The sequence below is a fragment of the Macrosteles quadrilineatus genome, unplaced genomic scaffold, assembly GCF_028750875.1.
Source record: "Macrosteles quadrilineatus isolate MER2022 unplaced genomic scaffold, UCM_ALF_1.0 Scaffold_3__2_contigs__length_128488019, whole genome shotgun sequence".
Classification (NCBI taxonomy): Eukaryota; Metazoa; Arthropoda; class Insecta; order Hemiptera; family Cicadellidae; genus Macrosteles; species Macrosteles quadrilineatus.
Genome location: NW_026542596.1, coordinates 39,665,520 through 39,691,128, shown reverse-complemented (window position 1 = coordinate 39,691,128; position 25,609 = coordinate 39,665,520). Strand labels below are relative to the sequence as shown.

The following is a 25,609-nucleotide window of genomic DNA, read 5'->3' as shown; positions in this document are numbered from 1 at the left end:
TTGGAAATCCTTACGCTATCACCCACATTCTATACAGAGGAGTTGTTAAAGACCAAGTATAAAGACATGTATTTGGTAGAGAAGGTGATTAGGAGAAAGGGTGATTTATTGTATGTCAAATGGCTTGGGTTCCCAAGTAGCCAGAATTCATGGATTTCCACAAAAGATACCATTTCACAGCCCCGCCACTAGAGGCAAGAAGCAGGAGCCCGACCATGGGTCCCGACCATGCCCGCGCCATGAGCCGGGAGCGCGCCCGAGTTCGCGTACAAACCTCTCTCGATTTTGAGAATATACATGTGAATGGATGTGGATTTCAAAGTTCGGCCGCTTAGAAAACGACCTGCGCGCTAATGCTAAACCAATGCTGGAGGAGGTCGCTGTCTAAGCGGCCGAACTATAGTAATGGAGTTGCACAATGGTATTGAACATTTATATAGGGGATATAGGTCGAGATCAGGATTTTTAGAATTGGTGGCCAAAAAATGATCCCCATGTTATTCTTATGGGGAAAACGTGCCTAAAGTGCCGTCATATTCTGGGTTCACCACTACTAGTAGTGGTGCGTATCGTCTACTAAAGATGCTATACGCCAAAGAATATCGTCTACGTGCAAAATCTCCAAGAAGGGTTAAAAAATGTAGAAACCAACCCATACAATAGATATAAGTTAACTCCATAAGAAATAGTTTTAACTGTTTCATTCAAAAGTAGTGCAAATGGATGTTTCTATGCATATGGTCGTAATGTAAACAAATCTGAAGAGGGGACTTTAAAGGCCTCTGGGGCAGAGCCCCAAGGGAATTTACCTTATTTTTATTTCGATGGCTCATCTACAGACTAAGATGAGACTAAGACCTTTCTTTAAAGACCCCTACCAAGTTTCTACGCCCAGCCGTTCTCTGTAATTAGCTGTGACAAAACCCCGTTTTTCCTCCATAAGAATAACATGGGATGGGAATTTAAAGGCCACTGGGGCAGAGCCCCAAGGGAATTTACCATGTTTCTCTTTTGATGGCTCATCTACAGACCAAGACCTTTCTTTAGAGACCCCTACCGAGTTTCTACACCCAGCCGTTCTCTCAAATTAGCTGTCACAAAGAAAACCAGTTTCAATTAATATATAGACTAGTGTACCTGTTGCTCGAATTCGAGCAATTGTGAAGCATTACTGGCATTTTTTAAAAACGAATAACAGTAATAATTTCCGATGACTTTATAAGAGTCGACTCAAAGATTATGGAAATACTCAAGATGTACACAACAGTTAGATATAATCATTTTTTTTTTGTAAATATCTTATCTTTTTTCAAAAGCTGATTTAGTTTTTTAGTGTTCTCTACAAATGTTTCCCACTCATAGCCGCATTAGATTTTCTATAATAACGATTATAAATGAAAAAACACATTATTTATATTTCTTCTACTTGGTTGGGTTTTTTTACTTTCCTTTTCCCTATGTTTCCATTGTTTGCAAATCGGCTCTTTCAATGATTGCTCAAGAAATGTAGCACAGTGTTAATTCAGTTTTATTTTTAGTATATCAAATTGTCCAGGATTTCTCGTTTTTTTTTTCATTGTAATAATTACACCAACCCAAATATCGTCTACAGATGCAATACGCCAAAGAATATTGTCTACGTGCAACACGCCTACGTACAATCTCCAAGAAGTGGTGTACTTTTATCAGGACGACACCAATCACAGCATCGAAAATGGTGGATCCATCCAATACTAAGCGACAGAAAGTCAGTCCGAAGGGATGTTCCACACATTGCATACTAAACTAAACCTACAAAAGTATTCAGACAAGGTTTTTGGAATATTATCGAATGTCCCAAAACGCTTTAGAAAATATTACTTCTGAGGGTAATTGAATGCAATAAAATTAAAATGGAAATAGAATAGAAATAGAGATCAAATGATCATTTAAGTAGTGTTATTCGACACACCGAGGATTGTTGAAGCGAGTGGGTTCACTGTGTAAACTAATGAGTTAAAATTCAGTAGCCTAAAATTACCTTAATGTCACTAAAAGCCTTTCCTCTACTCCAATTGCTTCTCTTAGTTTGGTATCCTTCGTCTTCAAACGTTTTGATACTGTTTCTATTAAGTAATCAAAAGCGTTTTGGGACATTCGATAATATTCCAAAAACCTTGTCTGAATACTTTTGTAGTTTAGTATGCAATGTGTGGAACATCCCTTCGGACTTTCTGTCGCTTAATTGGATGGATCCACCATTTTCGATGCTGTGATTGGTGTCGTCCTGATAAAAGTACACCACTTCTTGGAGATTGTACGTAGGCGTGTTGCACGTAGACAATATTCTTTGGCGTATTGCATCTGTAGACGATATTTGGGTACTTGCAGTGTGGAGGCGTTAGCTAGACTTCAAGGTCAAATTAACCTAAATATAAATATTTATTTTTTCTTAATTTTTTTATATGTTGTGTACACAAGTATATACTAATATTTCAAACAATAAAAACCTGCGCAATATGTTTACAACTTAGTCTTAGGATGCTTTAAAAACTTTGAGTACTTGTAGTGTGGAGGCGTTAGCTAGACTTCAAGGTCAAATTAACCTAAATATATATACTTATTTTTACTTAATTTTTTTATATGTTGTATACACAAGTATATACTAATATTTCAATTCAAACAATAAAAACCTGCGCAATATGTTTAACCAAGTTTTATGACGTTTTGTACATTCGGAGGTACTTTAGCCTGGATGTTTTAAACATTCGTAAGTACATGTTAACATCTTATTCATTTTAATGTGGTTGAAAATGGTTACAGCATTTGTTATATTGTTTAAATAAAGCTGGGTTTTCCTAGGCGCGTAGTCGGCGAGCGGAGAGAGGAACGCGGAGAGCGGACTCCACTTGTCTTAGGCAATTTAATGTTACTGTTTTCCTAGAAGCGGAGCGGAATGCCATGTTAATTTCAATTCCGCTCTCCGCGTTCCTCTCTCCGCTCGCCGACTCCGCGCCTAGGAAAACCCAGCTTAAGCCGGGTTTTCCTAGGCGCGTAGTCGGCCAGCGGAGAGAGGAACGCGGAGAGCGGACTCAGCTGGTCTTAGGCAATTTAATGTTACTGTTTTCCTAGCAGCGGAGCGGAATGCCATGTTAATTTCAATTCCGCTCTCCGTTGTCCGCTCTCCGCTGGCCGACTCCGCGTCTAGGAAAACCCAGCTTTAAGGGTTTTAACGTGTTTACCCAACTTAGCATTTCGGAGTCTTTTTCCGTTTTATTAGACTGTATAGAGGATTGGTGGTGGGGGCACGGATTTCTCCAACCGCCGTTAGCTGGTGATAGTTACTACACGTGTCAAACGCCCGCCATGTTTGCGTGAGGCCGGAGTTGGCGCGAAATTTAAAATTGCATGTTAATAAATGGGCTGATAGCTCATGTTCAACCTTCGAGTTCTTACTAGAAAAAAATTAAATAAATGAGTTTTGTTGTGATAACATTTCTCTTAATACTAGTCTTTATTTACAATTACCTGACATAGCCAAAAATTCAGAGATACATGTAATATATCTACATGATAAATTGATTTGGACATCTGAACGTGAGTTGGTTTTCATTGCATATTCAGTTCTTGGGGCCAAAAATTTTAAACATATTTATAATCAAGCTTCTAGTATGGCAAGCATTCCTTTGTTTTATAACTAGAGAGTATATATCCTGGCTAAAAATCATACTTTAACGTTTCTAACTAATTATTAATGACCTAAAAGTAATAGATGTAGTTTTTTTATACAGTTATAATAATTTTTATTATAACAATCTGTTAGCACTGCAGAACTGTATGTAAAAGCAAATAAAATGAATATATTATTTTATTAAGGCATGACCATGAATGCATTTGAAGGCCTATTACTGTAGGCTATGATTCTGATTCACTCACAAATAGGCTACATTTACAAAATTCTTGAATTTGTTATATCAGACTTTTAAAGACACAATACCAGAAGTTATTCCTTACTAGATTAGAATAACCATTTTAAGGGTGATTTAATGAATTTCAAAATAGCTTATATTATATTAAGTTTAGGCAATTAACAAGACGCATGAAAACAGTAAACCTCTGAAACTTAGATTCTTTCAAGTTAGGCTATGTAAAAATCCATGTTAAAGTGCTAAAAATGTTATTTTTTTACCACTGTTACCGTTTGACTGTCTTGGCTATAAGTTGAGATCTTCATTAGGCAATTATAATTATTGTGAAACATTGACATTGCACAATTCCAATGCTGAAGGACAGTTAAGGATTTTGAATAACTTAAAGTTCCAAATTGCAAGAATGAAAATATTAAAAAATAATGACTGTGAAATAAAACAAAATATATTTTGCAAGAGTAACTTAACTAATTTAGAAACCCCAATAGGCACAATAGGAATTTTATTGATGAGGAAGTTGAGGTTTAGTAAATAAAACAAATTAATTAGTCAAATACAGTGTATTTAAACATTTCACAAAAACAAAGTGAATCTTCTTTTATTCAAGTCTTAGATCATTACATTATTACATTTGGAGTTTTTTTCATTGGAGAAACTGAACTATCAATTTGAGTGTGCTTGCTGTGGATGATTTGGCTGATGTCCGTTTGATTTTCCCTGTGCTTTTGTCTTGGCGTCTTAATCTCCATGGGTTCAATTGGAGTCTGAAACAAAAAGGTCTTAGTTTTTTTTATAACATTACTCGATAAAAAAAGAGGTGGTCCTTATCTTACTAATATTATAAATCTGAAAGTTTGTGTGTATGTTGCTCAATCACGCATAAACTACTGGACGGATTGGGCTGAAATTTGGCATGCTGATAGCTCACATTCCCGATTAACATTAAAGCATATTCTTATCTCAAAAACCCTTTCGGGCTCCGCCCCAGTGGCTCTGTAGTTCCCCATGTTAATCTTATGAGTTTTCATATTTAAAAGGAATTAATGAATCTTAATAGCTGTCTCAATTAAACAAGTTGGTTCTGTTCTATGATGTTCAACAGCATAAAAGTTACAAGGATTACCAACAGGGTGCAGCACTATTAATTTCTTTTTTTATTTATGACAACAGCTAATTTCCAACCAAAAGGTGAGTGAGTGTAGCGAACGAACTTCAACCTTGAGGCGAGTTAGCGTAGCGAACGAGCTAACCTGAAGGCAAGTGAGCGCAGCGAACGAGCTCCAACTTAAAGGTGAGTGAGCGTAGCGAACGAACTTCAACCAGGACGTGAATGAGCCATGCGAATACTTATGAAGCGGGTACAGCTAGTTATATTATAAGACCTTCCTATGACTTTTTATTTGTATCATACATAACCTCCAAATTCCGGTAAACCCTCAAATTGGAAAACATTTTGTTATTGTTTTCCTAGTTTTTACACAGGGATAATTAATTGGACCAAAAAGTACTAATAATGATGGTGGGTATGCCACTTACACATTAATATCACGGCCGCCTTTAACTACAGGCCGCGGCCTGGTAGATATTGGCAACATCGCAAGTGGTGTCGTTCAGTGACAGACGTCCCATAAGATAACATGGCAGACAGGTGACATCAGCTCATTAATTCGCACTTTATTAGTTTAATTTTTAATTTATGAACATAAATTTATTAAAATATTGAAAATAAAACATACATAATTGAAAATTGAAACAGTATGAATTAAAATCTATATCTGCACAATTTTAAGCGGAGTCAATATTGTCATAGTCCAGTAATCAATCTTTCGTAAATACACAAAATACAAATACCATTAGTTGCTTCCATAAAATCAGCTGTTACAACACCACTTGCGACGTTGCCAGTTCGAAGGCCGTGGCCTGTGATAATATGGACAATGTGGGTCCCCACTTCCATTAATGGTGGCCCGAGTTTTGAGGTTATTTGCAAAACAGCTGAAAATAAATGTTTTATCAGTGTTTTTGAAGATTAGGGTAAAATATCAAATTTCCAATACTTCTTTTGAGGGGAGGAAGATGGAAAGACAAATTTCTTACCATAAAAATAAGATTTATCTATCTATATATTAATAGGCAAGCATGTTTCTTTAAAACCTTTTTTCTCAGCTCGTGTGCATCGTAGGGAAAATCTACGCATACCGTTAGAAAGCTATTTTCCTGTAGGTGTGCAGAATCCCTTTATAAATTAAAATAGGCTCAAAGATAAGCACAAAAAATTAGTTTAAAAATTTGAAAAAATTAACATGGAATTTGTGGGTTGCCATGCTGGTTACGAAATAACAACGAAATATAAACAGAAAATCAAAACAAATGGAAGAAACTCAAATCACATGTTTTATTTACAGAGTGGGGAGAAAATAGAAGTCTGTACATTACATATTTTTGGTCGAGTTTCGACCACTGGACGACCTCTCGTATTAATAAATAAGCAATACGATATTGGCTATAGGTGTATCGATACGTTCCCACGTATCGATACAAAATATCGATATTTTGTGGTCCTTGTATCGATGCGTATCGATACGCACGTCGTACATCCACTGTCTTTCTTCTTCACGGTCGTGCGCGAGACTGAGAAAGAAAACCATAGATAGAAAACCCGCCAACGGCGCCAACAAAACAAAGTTTGTTGAACAAACGAATGAAGTGAATATGAATAAATATTAAGCCATTAGATTAGGCCTACGATTACGAATGAAAGTACTTAATAATATAATAATTAATTAATTAATAATAATAGTAAAGTTATAGAGGTTGAGGTTAATCAAGTTAGTTTATTCTATTCCGTTTTCTGTTTCACAGGACATTCGACACTCAGGTTAACTTAAATGATTGAGTTTCATGGTATGAATGATAAATGATGGTTTCGTGGTTAGTTTTTGTGGTAACGCGTTTTATAGGCTAAGGCTAGAGTTTAAATATGTACCACTAACAGTAAGGGTATACCTCGACATAATTTATAGGTGCACATAACTTGATTAAACTAGGGCTAGTCCTATTTAAGACTAAATAATGAAATTCGATTTTTGACCTTTGGCTAGGTAGAAGAACTTGTTAACTTACTAGGCGCCTTTAAACGTGAAAATCAGCTTATTCATAGCCTAATGCAAAAATGTCACAAGATATAATAAGCATAGGCATACCTTTTGGCTTAGAAATAGAAAAGTTGTACCAAGACTTGATATTTAGTCATTTGCAACGGAAGCCACGTGACTCTACCAAAAGGAGCCAACTTGAAGGTAACCCAAGGTTTGGTTACTATTATACCCAAGTTATAGAATAAAGAACGAACAGAGTTAAAGTAGCATACATTTCCAATTAAGTTAAGGTCTAATTTAACTTACCACAAGCTTATTTCCTTAGGCCTAGGCCTACATAGATCATGCTCGCTGTTTATCTTAAGGCCTATCCACGTGGAGTTTAGATGGCCTGTCGCCTATCTTTAGGACATCAATAAAAGACTAAATTATCTGTGTCCACTAGTTGATCCTGTTGTGTTGATTTTCACACCAATTCGGAACAACAACATACAACATAAAATTAAGCTTCTAAGTTAAGGACATCTTAACATTTTCTAACTTAAAACTTAACAGAAATAACCTTTCTATCTTAGGCCACAGAAAACATACTACTATTACCCAGAATGCCAACCGCATGGTAAAAAGCATTAAGTGTTTTGAGAGAGCTTTGCCTGCCAATTTGTAGCGTTGCTATGCTAAGTGCATGGCAACGCTGGTGGCGCTGCCTACGAATTATCGGCGTGAAACTGGCAATAGATGAGCAATAACCCATTCCACTTCTCCTACTTCCCCTCCGACGAATGTACGTCACAGTAAAACGTCATAACAATGATGGCGTAACAGTAGGATTCGTCATAGAGCCGACGACATAACCTCCAAAATATCAGTGGCGGGAACTTTTTTTTGGCGGCACACGGCCAAGATGGCGTTCGGTTGTTCCCGCCAAGCGTTGATTATACCAAGTGTCTAAAATATATGTAAAAAACTGCATAAATGAATTAATGTTTTCATGGAGTTGTAACAAAGTAAACGCTTAAAGCCTATCCTAGCACTAAACCTTATACTAAGTTATAATGATTTGTACACTCGTACTGTTAGTTGGTTGAAATGTGTAAGAATATTACAATAGGCCTTTGTCTTTTATTGCTGAACTATTCCCCTTTAACAACGATCTTATTTACTCGTATACCCTGACTAGTTTACAGTTGAGATATGTCACCGTGAATGGCGTTGGTGTAACTTGGATTCCATAAGAACCCATCGTACTTAAAAAATTACCATAAATTTCTATTGCTGGCCTATCCCCTTGGTACGATTTCCTGTTTTTCTTTTGAAATATGTTTATGACATTGTTATGAAATGGAAAACACGTCGTTTATGTTTTAACACTCATTTATAGTAGAGATATGTCATATTGAATGGCGTTGGTGTGACCTCGGTTCCATAAGAACCCAACCTACTAATGAAAATCAATTTTATTCGTTTATATATGTTAGTTACTCCTTAATAAAGAGTACCTAACACCTTTTCGAAAAAAATATTAGTATTTATCAATGTAATGTATTATATAAGTTTTGTCTCAACAAAATAATAACTTACCATAAATTTCTATTGCTGGCCTATCCCCTTGGTACGATTTCCTGTTTTTCTTTTGAAATATGTTTATTACATTGTTATGAACTGGAAAACACGTCGCTTATGTTCTAAGACAAATTTATAGTTAAGCTATGTGACTTCGATTTTAACTGGTGTGACCTCGGTTCCATAAGAACCTAACTTACGAAAATTGATTTTTATCGTTTGTACATGTTAGTTACTTATTAATAAACAACTTCTAACGCCTTTTCGATGAAATTATCGGTAATTATCAATTTAATGTATTATTTAAGTTTTGACACAAGAAAATATTAAATTACCATAAATTTATATTGCTGGCCTATTCGGTTGGTACGATTTTCTGTTTTTCTTTTGAAATATGTTTATTACATTGTTATGAACTGGAAAACACATAGTTTATGTTCTAATAACTATTTATAGTTGAGATATGTCATATTGAATGGCGCTGGTGTTACCTCGGTTCCATAACAACCCAACTAACAAAAAAACGATTTTTTCCGTTTTTACATGTTAGTTACTTCTTAATAAACAATATCTAACGCCTTTTCGAAAAACATTATCAGTAATGATCAATTAAATGCATTATTAAAATTTGCCCCAAGAAAATATTAAATTACCATAAATTTCTATTGCTGGCCTATTCGGTTGGTACGATTTTCTGTCTTTCTTTTGAAATATGTTTATTACATTGTTATGAACTGGAAAACACATAGTTTATGTTCTAATAACTATTTATAGTTGAGATATGTCACCTTGAATGGCGTTGGTGTGACCTCGGTTCCATAACCACCCAATTAACAAAAAATCGATTTTTTTCGTTTGTACATGTTTTTTACATCTTAATAAACATAATCTAATACCTTTTTGATAAACCTATCAGTAATTATCAATTGAATGCATTATTTAAAATTTGCCCCAAGAAAATAAGAAATTGTCATAAATTTCTATTGCTGGCCTATTCCGTTGGTACGATTTTCTGTTTTTCTTTTGAAATATGTTTATTACATTGTTATGGACTTGAAAACACTTCGTTTATGTTCTAATAACTATTTATAGTTGAGCTATGTCATATTGAATGGCGCTGGTGTTACCTCGGTTCCATAACAACCCAACTAACAAAAAATCTATTTTTTCCGTTTTTACATGTTAGTTACTTCTTAATAAACAATATCTAACGCCTTTTCGAAAAAAAATATCAGTAATGATCAATAAAATGCATTATTTAAATTTGCCTCAAGAAAATATTAAATTACCATAAATTTCTATTGCTGGCCTATTCGGTTGGTACGATTTTCTGTTTTTCTTTTGAAATATGTTTATTACATTGTTATGAACTGGAAAACACATAGTTTATGTTCTAATAACTATTTATAGTTGAGATAGGTAACTTTGAATTAAACTGGTGTGACCTCGGTTCCGTAACAACCCAACTTACTAAAAATCGATTTTTTCGTTTGTACATGTTAGTTGCTTCTTAATAAACAATATCTAACCACTTTTTGATAAAAATTATCAGTAATTATTAATTAAATGCATTATTTAAAATTTGCCTCAAGAAAATATTAAATTACCATAAATTTCTATTGCTGGCCTATTCTGTTGGTACGATTTTCTGTTTTTCTTTTGAAATATGTTTATTACATTGTTATGAACTGGAAAACACATAGTTTATGTTCTAATAACTATTTATAGTTGAGATAGGTAACTTTGAATTAAACTGGTGTGACCTCGGTTCCATAAGAACCCAACTAACAAAAAATCGATTATTTTCGTTTGTACATGTTTGTTACATCTTAATAAACATAATCTAACACCTTTTTGATAAAACTATCAGTAATTATCAATTGATTGCATTATTTAAAATTTGCCCCAAGAAAATAAAAATCGTCATAAATTTCTATTGCTGGCCTATTCCGTTGGTACGATTTTCTGTTTTTCTATTGAAATATGTTTATTACATTGTTATGAACTGGAAAACACTTCGTTTATGTTCTAATAACTATTTATAGTTGAGCTATGTCATATTGAATGGTGCTGGTGTTACCTCGGTTCCATAACAACCCAACTAACAAAAAAACGATTTTTTCGTTTGTACATGTTAGTTGCTTCTTAATAAACAATATCTAACACCTTTTTGATAAAATTATCAGTAATTATTAATTAAATGCATTATTTAAAATTTGCCTCAAGAAAATATTAAATTACCATAAATTTCTATTGCTGGCCTATTCCGTTGGTACGATTTTCTGTTTTTCTTTTGAAATATGTTTATTAAATTGCTATGAACTGGAAAACACGTCGTTTATGTTCTAATAATTATTTATAGTTGAGATATGTCATCTTGAATGGTCTTGGTGTGACCTTGTTTCCATAAGGACCTAACTTTTAAAACGTCTGTATACCCTAACTAATTTGCATTAATGTTTTGTAGGATGGAAAATGTAAGTGCCCCAACCTATCCAAGGACACCTTAAACTTGGTGATTGGATACGTATAGCAGCTGCAAAACAATTATCACATAACGTCAGCCTATTAAATTAAATTTATAGATTAAGTGAACATCAAGTAAAGGATAAAATGTCTGACAAATAAATGTTAACAGTAGTTTTATTATAACAAACTATAAATCAGTTACTGTAACAAAATTACTTTCTTAATAAATGTAATAAATTGTAAAATCTGTTTTTACTCTGGAGCTGTAAGATGCTCAGGGTTCTTGAAGAGACGATGACTTGTCTTTCAATTACCTGTAACACATTAAAATATTGGTGAGTGACTGTTCATTGATGTAACACATAAGTTCCAAGGGTAAGATAACTTTTTTTTACTGTCTCTTTTAAAAATTAATCTCAAGATTTTTGTTTAATTTTTTATATTTGGATTTTGGATTGGATTGGAAGGAAACCAACATACATTGAAATCTAATTTCAAACAACACCAACCTAACTTAAAGACTAACTGTACAATACACCAACGAACTTGTAATCAATATCAAACCTCACCAAACGTCACTTAAAATATAATTCAAACCAAACCAATGTAACTTTAACAACCAATGTGAAACCACACCAAACTTCACTTACAATATAATTCAAAACCAACGTAACTTAACAACCAATATCAAACCAAACCAACGTAACTTAATAGCAAATTTCAAACGAAACCAACATACATTGAAATCTAATTTCAAACAACACCAACCTAACTTAAAGACTAACTGTCAAATACACCAACGAACTTGTAATCGATATCAATCCACACCAAACATCACTTAAAATATAATTCAAAACCAACGTAACTTAACAACCAATGTCAAACCACACCAAACGTCACTTAAAATATAATTCAAAACCAACGTAACTTAACAACCAATGTCAAACCACACCATCGTAATTTAATAACTAATTTCAAACCAAACCAACGTAACTTAAAACGTAACTCAATTTAAAACCAAACCAACCTACATTGAAATCTAATTTCAAACAACTCCAACCTAACTGAAAGACTAACTGTAAAATACACCAACGAACTTGTAATCGATATCAAACTACACCAACCATCGCTTAATATCTTATTCAAACCACACCATCGTAACTTAATAACTAATTTCAAGACAAACCAACATCACTTAATAAGTCATTTCAAACCAAACCAATGTAGTATAACAACAAATTTAAAACGACACCTACCTAACTTAAAGACTAACTGTAAAATACACCAACGAACTTGTAATCTAATTCAAACCACACCAACATTACCTTAAAATCTAATGCAAACAAAACAAATTTCATTTAACAACTAATTTCATACCACACCAACGTAACTTACAAACTAGCGAAAAAACAACGTAACTCATAATTTAATTTAAATCACACCAACGTAACTTAACGATTAATTTCAAGAACTTTATATTTATTTCTTAATCATTTTATTAATTTTTTTAATGCGGCCTCCTCCTCCCCTACTAGCCGCCCATTCCTCGCTCATGAAAATGGGTTTGCCATAAAATTCAAAACCACAAGTGTTGGTTTTTTACTGTTATTAATGGTAAAAGTAGCAGCACCATTATTTTTATTTTTGAGTTGTACAATGCGGCCTCCTCCTCCCCTTACAGCCACCCTATCCTCGCTCAACAACAATATATTGGTGCCAGCAACTTGTAAGCAACTTTAATGTCCATTTATCTTAGTGGAGTAGTATTTTCTGCACAAAAGACAAAAGAAATCGACCTCTTTCAACTGACTAACAATGGTGTCTGATGGTGTGCAAGGTTTTGCGGTATGCGAATGAAACCATCTTTTGCACGAAGTACATTCCACACAATAGTCGTTTGCATGTTGTGGATTATGAGGCAAGTCCTTCTTACAAACGTAACATGTATTTACTACGTAGGTTGAATTGGCCAGAATGCGTTTGAGCAAAACTTTTCTGTACTCATCTGCATCAAAGTATTTAGCTAAGTCAAATTGGTCATTTAACAAAAGCTCCTCAATGAAGTGTAAAATAAACACTCCGCAATTGTAGCCATCTACCTGTGTCTGATGTTTTAGTTGAATCAAAGTCCAAGCATCCTGTTCATCTGTGTGGGAACCCGTCACTGAAGAATAGAAAGTTTTGAAATTTTTAAATATCAAGTTTTGTCTTGTCGGCTCTACGTTGTTGGTCGCAGGATCCAAGTAGGCAAATGTTTTCCTTTTGACATCCGCATAACCCAATGTCCAATGTATGTTGCTGATGTTTATAGGGAAAAATATTTTTTCAGCATCTCCTACATTACTACTTAGCATCCAGTTTTCTAGATTAGGTGCCTCTCCATTGACCAATGCTGAGGTCGCTAAGTTGTCATGAACTATCGCAGCCTTGGACTCATTTGGGTGTTGGCCAAGTATGACGTGACCTGCAATATCAATAACTGTCGAATCCAGCCAAGAGGACCCTCTTAACAACTTGAAGTCGTCAATATACACATACCACCTGTTGTGTGATGTCGATTCCGAGAAACACACAAGGTAATTACCTAGTGTTTTTAGCTCTGTGTAGTAGTCGGGGTCGTTTATCAATCCATTTGGCAAAATAAGTTTACTTATCTTTTTTATGCTTTCACGATCCATTGAAAATGATTGTTGAGCATGGTCTTGGATATACTTGGACTCAAAGTAGGTTACACGAGCCTTTTTGGTAGTCTTTTTCCAAGACTCTTCAATGACATCTACATCACCATCCGATAAGAGAAGCATGCCTGGAACATTTTTTGAGGTTACTGCAGGTCCTTCTGTCTTTTTCTTTGTACTAAGGCAGAGTTTTCTCTTTCCAACACGCTTAACTTTTTTCCGAGCACAACAACCCTCCTTTGGTATGTCCATTAGTATTTCTTTGCATTTAGCCGTTACGGCATTGTGCACTTTCAGAATGAACCTGTTAGCTCTCAGGTTTTTCTTGCCCTCCAGTATGACATTTTTTGTTTGGCCAAAATAATTCTCACATGGAGCGTTGCTCACTCTCTCCAACACTTTGTCGTTGTCGTCCCCTTTCAGCAAAAGTCCAGACCAAAATGGCAAATATGCCACATATCTTTTTGCTATGATCTTAGCAATGGCGGGGCAAAAAAAATCATTTTGTTTTTCCTCCTCTGAATTTGTAGTACTTCCAGAGGACGAGGAGAATGGAGTATTCATATACTTATCCTCTTTACACACATCGTCATCGGACTTCAAAATACCATGTTCCTCAAACAATTGTACATTCAGAAAACATACATCTTTAAAGAATGGGCTTTTCCTGTACAATGAAGTATTCTTTTCATTTAACACTTCATCAACCATTTCTTCATCGTTTCCCTCCTCAGAGTCGTACAATTCCTCAGGAATGTTTGTGCACTGTATTCCTAAACTGGAAAGTGCATTTGTAACAATAATGTTGTTCATAGGGGACAAAAGCAGTGTAAACAGGTCGGTTAGTACTGTCTTTATCTTTCTGTACGATGTGCAATTGATTATAAAACAAATCACTTGCAATACCAACTGTTTTAGAGCTTTTCTGCTTTTGGTATTCATGCCATGTGTTGCGGAATGTATGTTATTAACACACATTTTTACAAAATGACAACAACAAATGTGTACATTTATGATGTTACTTGTTGTGGCTTGGTTTGATAACACAAAACTGTGACAATGAGTTAGATAAGACAAAATATCCATTTTGTTCCATTGTACACACACAGCCTCAATCATTGCCCAACTGAAGTCAGTCACAATACGTCTGCATAAGGGCCATTTTTTGTTTGTGACTAGAAAATCCTTCAACATAATGAGCCACGACCCAATATGAAGCGAATTATGCTTACAAGATATGTATTCAGACAATGGTATTATGCTGTCATTAATTTGGAATACGATGGCGTAATAAAATACTCGTTTACCCTCACATTGATCGACAGGGCGTACAACAGTACCAGTGGCATCCAAATGTAAAACAAAATCCTTCTTTTGACTTTTGGCTTTCTCCTTAGCAATTATGGCGACATCCAGTACTTCGTGACTATAAATGATTACCTGAAAGGGGTGACTTACATGTTGCAAGTACCTCTCTCTAGCATTTTTCTGTTGATCACGCATCAAGAACAAATCTGTTAGACAATCTTTATGTAGATCATCTGCCGCCAAGGCTTCACATTTAGCCTTTCTCATTACACTATATGATTTAGCATCCTGTATATTATTCAACTGTACTGCTTCTTTGTCACATTTATTGACTTTGTCGAACCTTACAAGGGATGCACCTGTCTTAAGCAGTTCCTCTTTCATCAAATCTCTGGCTATACCACTTAATTCTCTAGTTTTTTTGCAAGGATGCAAACATTGTGACGTATTTGAATATACATCAACTTTAACTGATCCGCTTGAGTGCTCTTTGAAGCAATCCAATCGGAATGTTGTTACTCTATTGTGACCGCAGTAACAATAAATGGAAAGAGCTCGTCCACACCTTCCTTTATAATAATTAACATTCTTCATTTGTAAAACACAACCTTTACTGACATGAAAAAAACAGTCAGCAATGATTTTTGGATATACTTTAGTCAACAGTTTTCCTTTGTCGTCACACATTTGCAACCATATTGATTCAGGAATGTTGAAACTTACCAAATGCTGTTGACATACAAATTGTCGTTTGCCCTCTTTGAATGTCACAGTTTGCATTCGGTTTGTTTCAAAATCAACAACCACAGCATTTTTTGTTGGTGTAGACTGCTCAACCTGAAAGTTTATAGGCACTTCTGGGTTGTCTGGATTTGACTGCTCACTATCTGAATCAAAACAAACAACACTGTCAGCTACATGACTGTTATGATCTGGGATATTTCCCAGACTAGGTTGTTCAGGAGTAAAACAACTCACCTCATTGTCAGAAACGTTTTCTGTTGAACTATTTGCAACAGTATGCACACTGTCTGATATTGAAGGCAGTGTTTTTACCTCAGGACTTGTTTCGTCATGATTTATTTTAGGTGCGTAACAAATGACTGTGGATCTTGTTACGTTTAGACAACGCACTTTTAATCTTTCTATTTCTGTTATTATTTTTGAGTAATGGTAGGTGATGAATAATTTTACTCTTATGTAATCTTTAGTTTTGTGCAAACCAAATCTTTCGATTGTTGCATGGATTAAACAATCAAAGGTTTGGTTGTTTAATGTGATATCAGATGGTAAGGTGATACCAATATTTGCTATAACTGATATCTTTTCATGCACAGATACAGTTTTCCAATGTTTTTTGGAAAATTTCAAATTTCCAGGGTATGTCATGGTTACATACAGGCTTACCACTGTTTTAAGCTGCTACAAGCAATGCTCTAAATTAGCGGCTTTTGACACACAAAGTGTCGCTAGGAGAGCTAGTTGTATTTGCAGGTACACCACTTCGCTCATCCATTGAGTTAATGCTGTTCATTTACAGCAAAGAACTCACTTAAGAGCTAATTCATGCAAACACAACACTTTAACGCAAATCAAATTCAAACCACACCAATTTAACTTACAAACTAATGCAAACCAAACCAAAGTAACTTACAAACTAATGCAAACCAAACCAAAGTAACTTACAAACTAATGCAAACCACACCAACGTATGTAAAAATTTAATTTAAATCAATGTAACTTAATATGTAATTCAAACAAACGTAAGTTTAAAAAAATTCAAACCACACCAAATTAACTTAAAAACTAATGCAAACCACACCAAATTAACTTACAAACTAATGCAAACCACACCAAATTAACTTACAACCTAATGCAAACCACACCAAAGTAACTTACAAACTAATGCAAACCACACCAACGTAACTTAAAATGTAATTCAAACCAACGTAACTTAACAGCTAGATCCAAACAAAACAATTAATTAAGTTGAACTATATTTGATGGAAAAACCTCTCACTAACACCCTATTTTGTTTTCTTAATGATGAGCCAAATCTTCTTTAGATCCCTGCAAAAAAATAAATGTTAGGCTAAATCAGTAATCCAACATATTCAATAAATATGTTTGTGACAAAATGCTATATAGGCTACTAATTGTATGGGGTACAGTTTCTTAACTGGGCTATGCTAATATCGATTGAAACTATTGATTGGATAAGTAAACCTTCATGCGATTTGTTCACTATCAGCAAGTTTGGTTGGTTAGGTTAGGTTATGATAGTTTAATTTAATAATAGATATGGTACTTACGTATTATACGGAGGCCACTTATTTTACAGCGCGCTGCGGCGGTTAGGTTAGGTTGGGTTATCATAAGTTTTTATGACTCATCTCGTATAGTTCGATTCATAACGAAACTAGGAAAGTTCTACAAACATATTTATGATAACCCAACTTAACCCAACCGCCGCAGCGCGCTGTAAAATAAGTGGCCTCCGTATAATACGTAACTACCATAGATATATTTAAAAATATTGATTATTAATGAATATTTTCAATTCGGTAGTTTCAATCGATATTAGCATAGCCCAGTTAAGAAACTGTACCCATTGTATGTACAATAATTATAAAATAATGAATGTTTGAATTGAATAAATAAGTAGATTGATTAATAATGGCATTACATAACTGTTAACAAAACTGTAATTACATTAATGTTAAGTTATAAGTAGTAATGGCACAGAATAAAGACCATATCATTAAAAAAATACTTTTGCTTTTCCTTATTAATTCTAATATTCTCTATGCCAATATGTCCCAGTATATAAATATATATATATATTTATATATATATATATAAATAACTTATATATATATATATACAATAGTTCCCAACCAAACAAATTGTTACTGTTACTTCCTTGAAGCCCTTCCTTTCGTTTAAACAAATATGACCCTTTATAACCTGAATTCTTGGAAAGGCCAAGCCCATGATGCGGCAAGGAAAGAAGTTCAAACAGACGCCAGGGGGGATTTGCTGTCTGAACCTTTTGACAGACCTTTCGCAAAACACAATGTGTCATAAATGTGACATCCGACCCGAGATTTACAGCTTTGTTTTCGTCTTGCAACCAGGAAAGTCCAACCTAAAATTATCTACGGCAAGGCAAGTAGTGGGAATAGAAAGATGTTTATATGCATTGTTATCATTGTAGGACCATATCTGGATGTAATAATATAGAAATAAATATGTGTTAACCAATCATTCGTGTACGCAATAATGTACCTTGCCGGCCTTAATGTCTAAGTTTAGCGATGAAATAATCTCTGCACCTTACTCGTATCTGATATTTTATGAAATGTAATTATGGCATTTATATGCATATGAGGGGCGTTGTAAACACGTACCCAAGCAATTATCTTACACGAATATAATTTGTTAATTGTAGAGGTTGTGTAAGAGCACGTAACCCTATTTGCTAGACTACAATATTACAATGTGAGGTAGGATTTATTGGCTCGGACTGAGTCTGTGCAATGTTAAGCATGTATGCAGTACTGTAGTTCAAAGTTATTAATAATAATTTAACAAAGTTTTCAAATTTCAAACACTGTTAACAACTATATACACTTACCTTTCATGCACCAAAACAAAATGAAGTCAATGAAGTAACTACAATAATTATATTTGGAATAAGGTCGAGGTAGGAAGATGGGATTGGGGATCAATGAACTTGCAAATAATGTAACTGGAAGGAATGATGGAATAATTAATGGATTTTTTGTTGCATTACGGAACTATTCAGGCGGCTCGACTGATTCATGAAGCCTCACTGATTATTGTAACTTGGAACGTTTCACTCTTATCCTAATTTCATTGTTTAAATGTTTTAAACTCAGTTCATTCTTCGTTTAAATTGTTCAAATCTAACTATCCAATGCTGTGCCTGCTTAAAACCAATCCTGAGCCGGTCAAATGTGTGTTTTCTAGTAATCGTGATTACTAGTGATAACAATTTAACAATATGTGTTGTTCGTTATTTACCAGTGGGCTTTATGTATGTCCGATCTTAATAATCAATAATTGTTATGGAAGCTGGTATTTCACTGAAGGGTGTTAGCTCAAATAGGATGACGTAATTAAAAATGAGTAAATATATCTAAAACTAACTTCCATATCCAAGATGTAACCAGAATAAATTTTTCTAATTGAGCAATACGATATCATCAACTTGCCTGATTGAAACTATCAATATCTCAAGTTAAAGCTTTTCAAGTACATGTGAAATAACTTAAATAAAGATAGAGTTACGTATCATTGATTGTACATAATTATAGCAACTACAACGATAGTAATTAGTGTTTTTTCTAGATTCATCATTGTGCTTTCCATTGTCCGGTCTTAATAAGCAATAGCTCAAATGTAAGCTGGCATTTTAATGAAGGATGTAGAAGGTATATAACAATGTAATTTATATTTTTTCGTCGATTAATACATTACATAAATTAATGAAGATGGGAATGTGTACCATTAATATTAGTTAGTGAAGTGGTGTATGGATTTCATAACCATTATTTTACTAGATACAATAATTGCATTAACCACAACGGACTCTGTCGCTAGTTAATATACAGACGAAAGTGCTAAACATCAGTTGTGAACTACTGTGTAAAGATTACACTGAGTATTAGTCGATATAGGGTTAATTAGATCTGTTTGGATCCTTATATATAATACGTGAAGGCGATTTCTACAAAACACTACTCCTCCGTTAATAATGGACGGATTTTTACAAACGACGTGTCAAAATAAAGTATTTTTTTGTGTAGACGCCCCCTTTCACTAATTCCAATAATAAAAACCCTCGGGCTTTGCCCCACAGGCCATCAAAGTTGGAGTTTCTCCCATAAGATTAACATGGGGGAATCTAAATATGTAATTGGAAACTTTGTCCCCACTAATTTGAGAGAACGGCTGGGCGTAGAAACTTGGTAGAGGTGTCCAAAGAAAGGTCTTGGTCTGTAGATGAGTTATCAAAATAAAAACTAAGCAAAATCCCTTAGGACTCTGCCCCAGAAGACATTAAAGATCACTCCACAGAGTTGTTTACATTTTGGTTATGTGAATAATACTTTTTAATGAAACAGCTGTTCATTTTTAAATTGTATTTCAAACAACACACATTTATTGGGGGTTACTGAATTCTACCAAATAAGTATTTGCAATGTTATTTTCTGATTTTAAAATTGATTTTTTTCTTTATCATGTCATGTTTTGCAATATAACGTTCCATTACGAAATCAGTGGAAAATCCTTTTATCACAGCAATTCTTAAATTACTGTATTACATATTGAACTATCTTATATCTATTGTACGGGTTGGTGTCTGCCTTTTTCACCACTATTGCCTACATTTCATATTATCATATTATTCTACACATATCAAATATTTATGTAGAGATATCTGCTCTTATCGTGTCTAATACAATCTAAACATAGAAACCTTGCCAAAAATGGTACCCATCTTGACAAATTATTTGCACCTGCCTATATTACGGACTTTGGCGCACTGGTTAGGCCTAACATTATTGAAAATAACACGACATTTTTAGTGTAAAATATGGTACAAAGAGAAAATACCATTTAAGCAGCTCATGTCATGACAGAAAGGTCATTATCCTTTTAAACTAGATCACATAATCCTTTATAAGATACGTTGATTAACAATATGTAAACGTCAATATATACGTATCAGCCAATTTAAAGTATTTTTGATTTTTTGAAATGTCCCATTGCTATGTCATTTGCATTATTAGTTGCCAATGAAGCCGCAAGACCCTTGAACGAGGAGGCCCCTAACAGTTCAAGAAAAAAACCCAACTTCACTTCAAGTATTCCACTACACCTAACATTCTGTAGAGAGATTATATTGACAACTTTATGTTATTGATAAGGCTGAGACAACTAACTGACATCCCACATGTCAAAGAATTCCAGCTTTAACAGTAACCCCACAATCAATTTCTCAAAACTATGCAGTTTTTGTACGTTAATATTGTTGAGTAAATTGGAATTCCATCCATTGCACTTAAATAATAACATCCTTGAAATTGCTATATTGGGTTTCCGTTATATTGATTTTTTAATTGAAATAAACTATACCGAGCGGAGTTAAGAATGTTGCCAGCTATTGTAAGTGAACCAAGTTGGTCATACCGTAGACAAATAGAATTAAATATAGAACGTCAGCTTGCCGTGGTTATCATAGGTTTAGGGACACACCGCTGGGAGCACTACGTAGTTAGCCTACGCGCTATGTTACTACACGGCGCTCCCAGCGGTGTGCGCCAGAACCTGTGGTAACCATGGTAACCACTGTATGGCTTACAGTCTATATTTAATTCTTTTTGTCTATGGTAATATACACAAAATGGTACTGTAGTGCTATTAGTCTACTGCATATATTTAATTAAGTAATTATATGTATAGCTTTATAAAAAATTCAGTAAACGTTAAGAAAATTACAAGAGTTGGGTTGAATATCCTTCTCATTCCCGCAACCCGTTTTAATATCGCCCATGGTCCAAAAATCCCGTTTTAGGGATAAAAATCCCGTACTGGCAACACTGGCGGGCGTTTTCAGTTAAAATACGAAGAAGGGAGTTTTGACTCCGCCTACAAACGTGCCATTGGTCGTCTACAACTTTTAGCTCCACTGATTGGATTAGGGAAGTGACAAAGAGACCTGCGCTACGATAGAACGTGCGCAGAACAGAAGACTTGATCAGATCTATCTCACTTGCTTACCGTACGCGCTTAGCTCCGTGTCCGTGAGTGTTATAGCTGCTTCAGTTACATAGTTTCATCTCGTAGATAACTTTACTCATCTTGTTCAAAATGGTAAGTGTGTTGTTTTACAATTACTTTTAATCTCACTAAACAGTCCTAGTTTGTTAGAGGTTTGAGTGAATTTCCCAATAGGAAGTAGCTATTACCGTAGGTGGCATGGTAAGATATAGGCCCGGGACCGATTTACTTTTTCATTTAAATGGCCCCAGATGCCCATAACACCATTCGTTTTGATTTGGATGTATCATGTATATATATATAGGTCTGTGTCCGTGAAAAATTGGGGAATTTTTCTCCGATTTTACAGTTTATTCAAAGCCAGTGTAATAATCTATGCCTGCCTTCTTTCTTATGTTTGAACTACCTTCTTTGAACTAACGTTTGATTTTATTATTATGATTTGTAAACAGTGTCCAAATAAATACACATCTTTTGTCAAGTCCTATTAATTTTTGTCTTGTCTGTCTTTAATATATTTAACAGCCAGATTTTCCGATTTTCAAAGTTTTTTTACACTAAGTAATACTATAGATAAAACTGGTAACACTGAGAAATTTCAAAACATTTCACATTTTATATTGCTATTTAGTTCTTATGGAGAATAGGCCTATTTTAAAATGTTACCGTTTGCTTGCCTATGGGTAAATGGTCATCAAGCTAGACAAATTTATTTATTCTATACTATAGTATAAATATTTTTCTAAAACACGCGTTATTAGTTTACTTGTAGCTGGAAACCTAGGTACTCTTTAAACCTAATGTTTATCTAATTGAAAATGAATTCAGACAAATATGAAATGTCACTTAGTCAGCCGGTTTGCTGCGGCGGTGGTATTTTTAAGAAACTAGGAGTGAAACTAGGTCTACTTGGAGTCTACATTTTGCAATCTTACATCTAAAGACATTTTTAACTGTGTTTCATGGGTGGTTATTTTTTAACTTTCAAATAGAAAGGAGTTGTTGTCTTTTTCTACTTAACTGCTTCAATAATCTTTGCTACAACAAATCACGCTGACGCAATGATAGCGTGTATTTAATGTAACAGTTTGTAACTCTGATGGAAAAATACGCCTGCTGCAGCAAACCTGAGATTTCCCATTTTTCTAATTTGATTATCACTTATTAAAATATACCATAAGATTTAATGAGTACCTAGGTTGGCTGCTTCAGGTAGTCTAATAAAATGTTTTAAAATAAAATGTTAATAGCTTAGTAAAAAAATAATGAATATTCAAAGTTAGATCCATAGGCCTATAATATTTTTGTACTAGATAGATATACTATTTTTGTTTATTGATATATTATATCAATAAACAAATACAAGGATATTTTACAAAATTAACCATAAAAAATTACATGGAAAATTTAATTTAAAACTTTTTTCCTACCATAACCAATAACATTACAACAAAACTTTGCAATACTAATTTATTATCAATTGTTGCTCATAACAATTGTTTTAGAAAACCCCGCATAAAACCACTTTCCCATGGTTTATAATGGTTCGCGAGCTAGATTTTGATGATTACAGTGTCAAAGTAATTGCCCTGATCTGTAGTTTTGCAAAGTGTTTTTCATGTTTGTATATCTTTATTAGTTTGGCCAGGATCTTCTATCAAAGTTGGGTTCTCTCCCATAAGATTAACATGGGGGAATATCATTTTTTAATTGGAAACTTTGTCTCCACTAATTTGAGAGAACGGCTGGGCGTAGAAACTTGGTAGGGTTGTCCAAACAAAGGTCTTGGTCTGTAGATGATTTATCGAAAGAAAACATAAGTAAATTTGCTTAGGGCTCTGCCCCAGAAGCCTTTAAAGATCCCCCCCCCCACAGATTTGTTTACATTTTGGTCATGTAGGATAATACTTTTTAATAAAACAGCTGTTAATTTTAAAATTGTGTTTTAAACAACACATATTCATTGGGAGTTACTGAATTGTCACCATAGTTCGGCCGCTTAGAAAACGACCTGCGCGCTAATGCTAACCCAATGCTTGAGGAGGTCGCTTTCTAAGCGGCCGAACTATAATAGCCTTATCCCTTGAGTCTATTGTGCGTGCTTGGAGCTGCTCAATAGACAGCAGTCATACAACTGGCTCCACTATATCTGAGCAATATTTTTTTTAGTAAAATCATACGCCTTATATACCTTGGTTTAGTGATGTGCGATACGGGTCAATGTATCGATACGCAGTAACGATACCATACTTTTTTTGTATGTCGATACGTATCGGAACGTGGTGTATCGATACGTGTATCGTATCGTATCCTCATTTATTAATTTTTACCTGTATATCGGATAAAATATCGTATCGTATTGTTTATTTATAAAATTAAAAAAAATTAAATATCTCATATGTACAAGCTGCATAGACAAATACTTTGTTACTTATAAGCTTGTAAAGAGGGTTAGTGCATGTAATCTTACCTCAGAAAAGAAAAGCCGTTTCCTTTCTGTGTAATTTTATTTGTATCAAACTCACATACATAACCTTCAAATTCCGGTAAAACCTCAAAATTGGAAAACATTTTGTTATTGTTTTCCTTGTTTTTACACAGGGATAATATACACATTAAATGCACATTAAATAATATAATTTGGATAATGAGTGACCCCAATTCCATTAATGATGGCTCTAGTTTTGAGGTTATTTGCAAAACATAGCTGAAGATACATGTTTTATCAGTGTTTTTGAGGATGATAGGGTAAAATATCAAATTTCCCCTACTACTTTTGAGGGGAGGAAGATGGGAAGACAAATTTCTTACCACTCCCAGAAAACAATTCAACAACTTGTTGCCTAAACAGAATCATAATATCAAAAAAATGAGGGGTCACTTAATTATGGGTTGTTATTTAAAAAATAAGTCTTCACCACACCCTACCCTGTTATGAACTTTAAAAAATATTTTTATTTAACAAGCCCCCTTTTGTGAATAACCAATTCCACAAACAAAATGTTTCTGTCAATTTTTGTAAAATAAAAAATAGGTACACATCTATTTCTGATCTATTTCTATTTCCATATTTCTGAAATTGGTGGTTTCACATAGGCCTAAATCAAATTTTGGAATGCCCACCATTTTGGCTAGGGGGAGATATGCACTTCGTGTTGATGTCATTGTGGAATTTACATCCTGTTTTTACAATAGGAAATTACAGACTGCAATACATAACTTTAATGTTTCAGACATGCATGAAGATCCAGAAACGGTGGTGAATATATTGAGGCTTCACCGGAGTGGGAGAAGCGGCCCAAGATTTGGGGGGCGAGGATGGAACAACAGGCGTTCCAGAGGCAGGAGGGGCTCAGGCAATCAGGGGCCGAGGGGACCACCTCCCCCTCCCAGAACAGGCCCACAGAACAGAGAACAGAGAAGGCGCAGACGATCTCCAACACCCTACCCGCAAAGACGCAGACAATCCCGATCACTTTCATCAACACCCCCGCCGCGAAGACGCAGACAATCAAGATCACTCTCACCATCACTCTCACCAACACCCTCACCACAACTACCTTCACTCCCACCAACACCCCCACCTCAACAACAACCCCCACCTCAACAACCACCCCAACCAACACCACCACCTCAACAACCACCACCAACACCCCCACCTCAACAGCAACCACCACCCCCTCACCCTCAACAACAACTACCACCACCCCCACCTCAACAACAACTACCACCACCCCCACCTCAACAACAACCACCACCACCCCCACCTCAACAA

General features: G+C 34.7%; 1 protein-coding gene across 3 annotated transcripts in view; it reads left to right on the top strand.

The window, feature by feature from the left end:
* The first annotated feature begins 6,541 nt into the window (after nt 1-6,541).
* The window catches only part of LOC128988575 (uncharacterized), a 78,090-nt gene continuing 59,022 nt past the window's right edge, over nt 6,542-25,609 (top strand). The window contains exons 1-2 of one of the 3 annotated variants that reach the window (XM_054409972.1): nt 6,542-6,614; nt 7,010-7,207. In XM_054409972.1, coding sequence (XP_054265947.1) covers nt 7,081-7,207 — 127 coding nt within the window. In that variant the 5' untranslated portion in view covers nt 6,542-6,614; nt 7,010-7,080. The other 2 variants (XM_054409973.1, XM_054409971.1) reach the window with 2 other exon arrangements.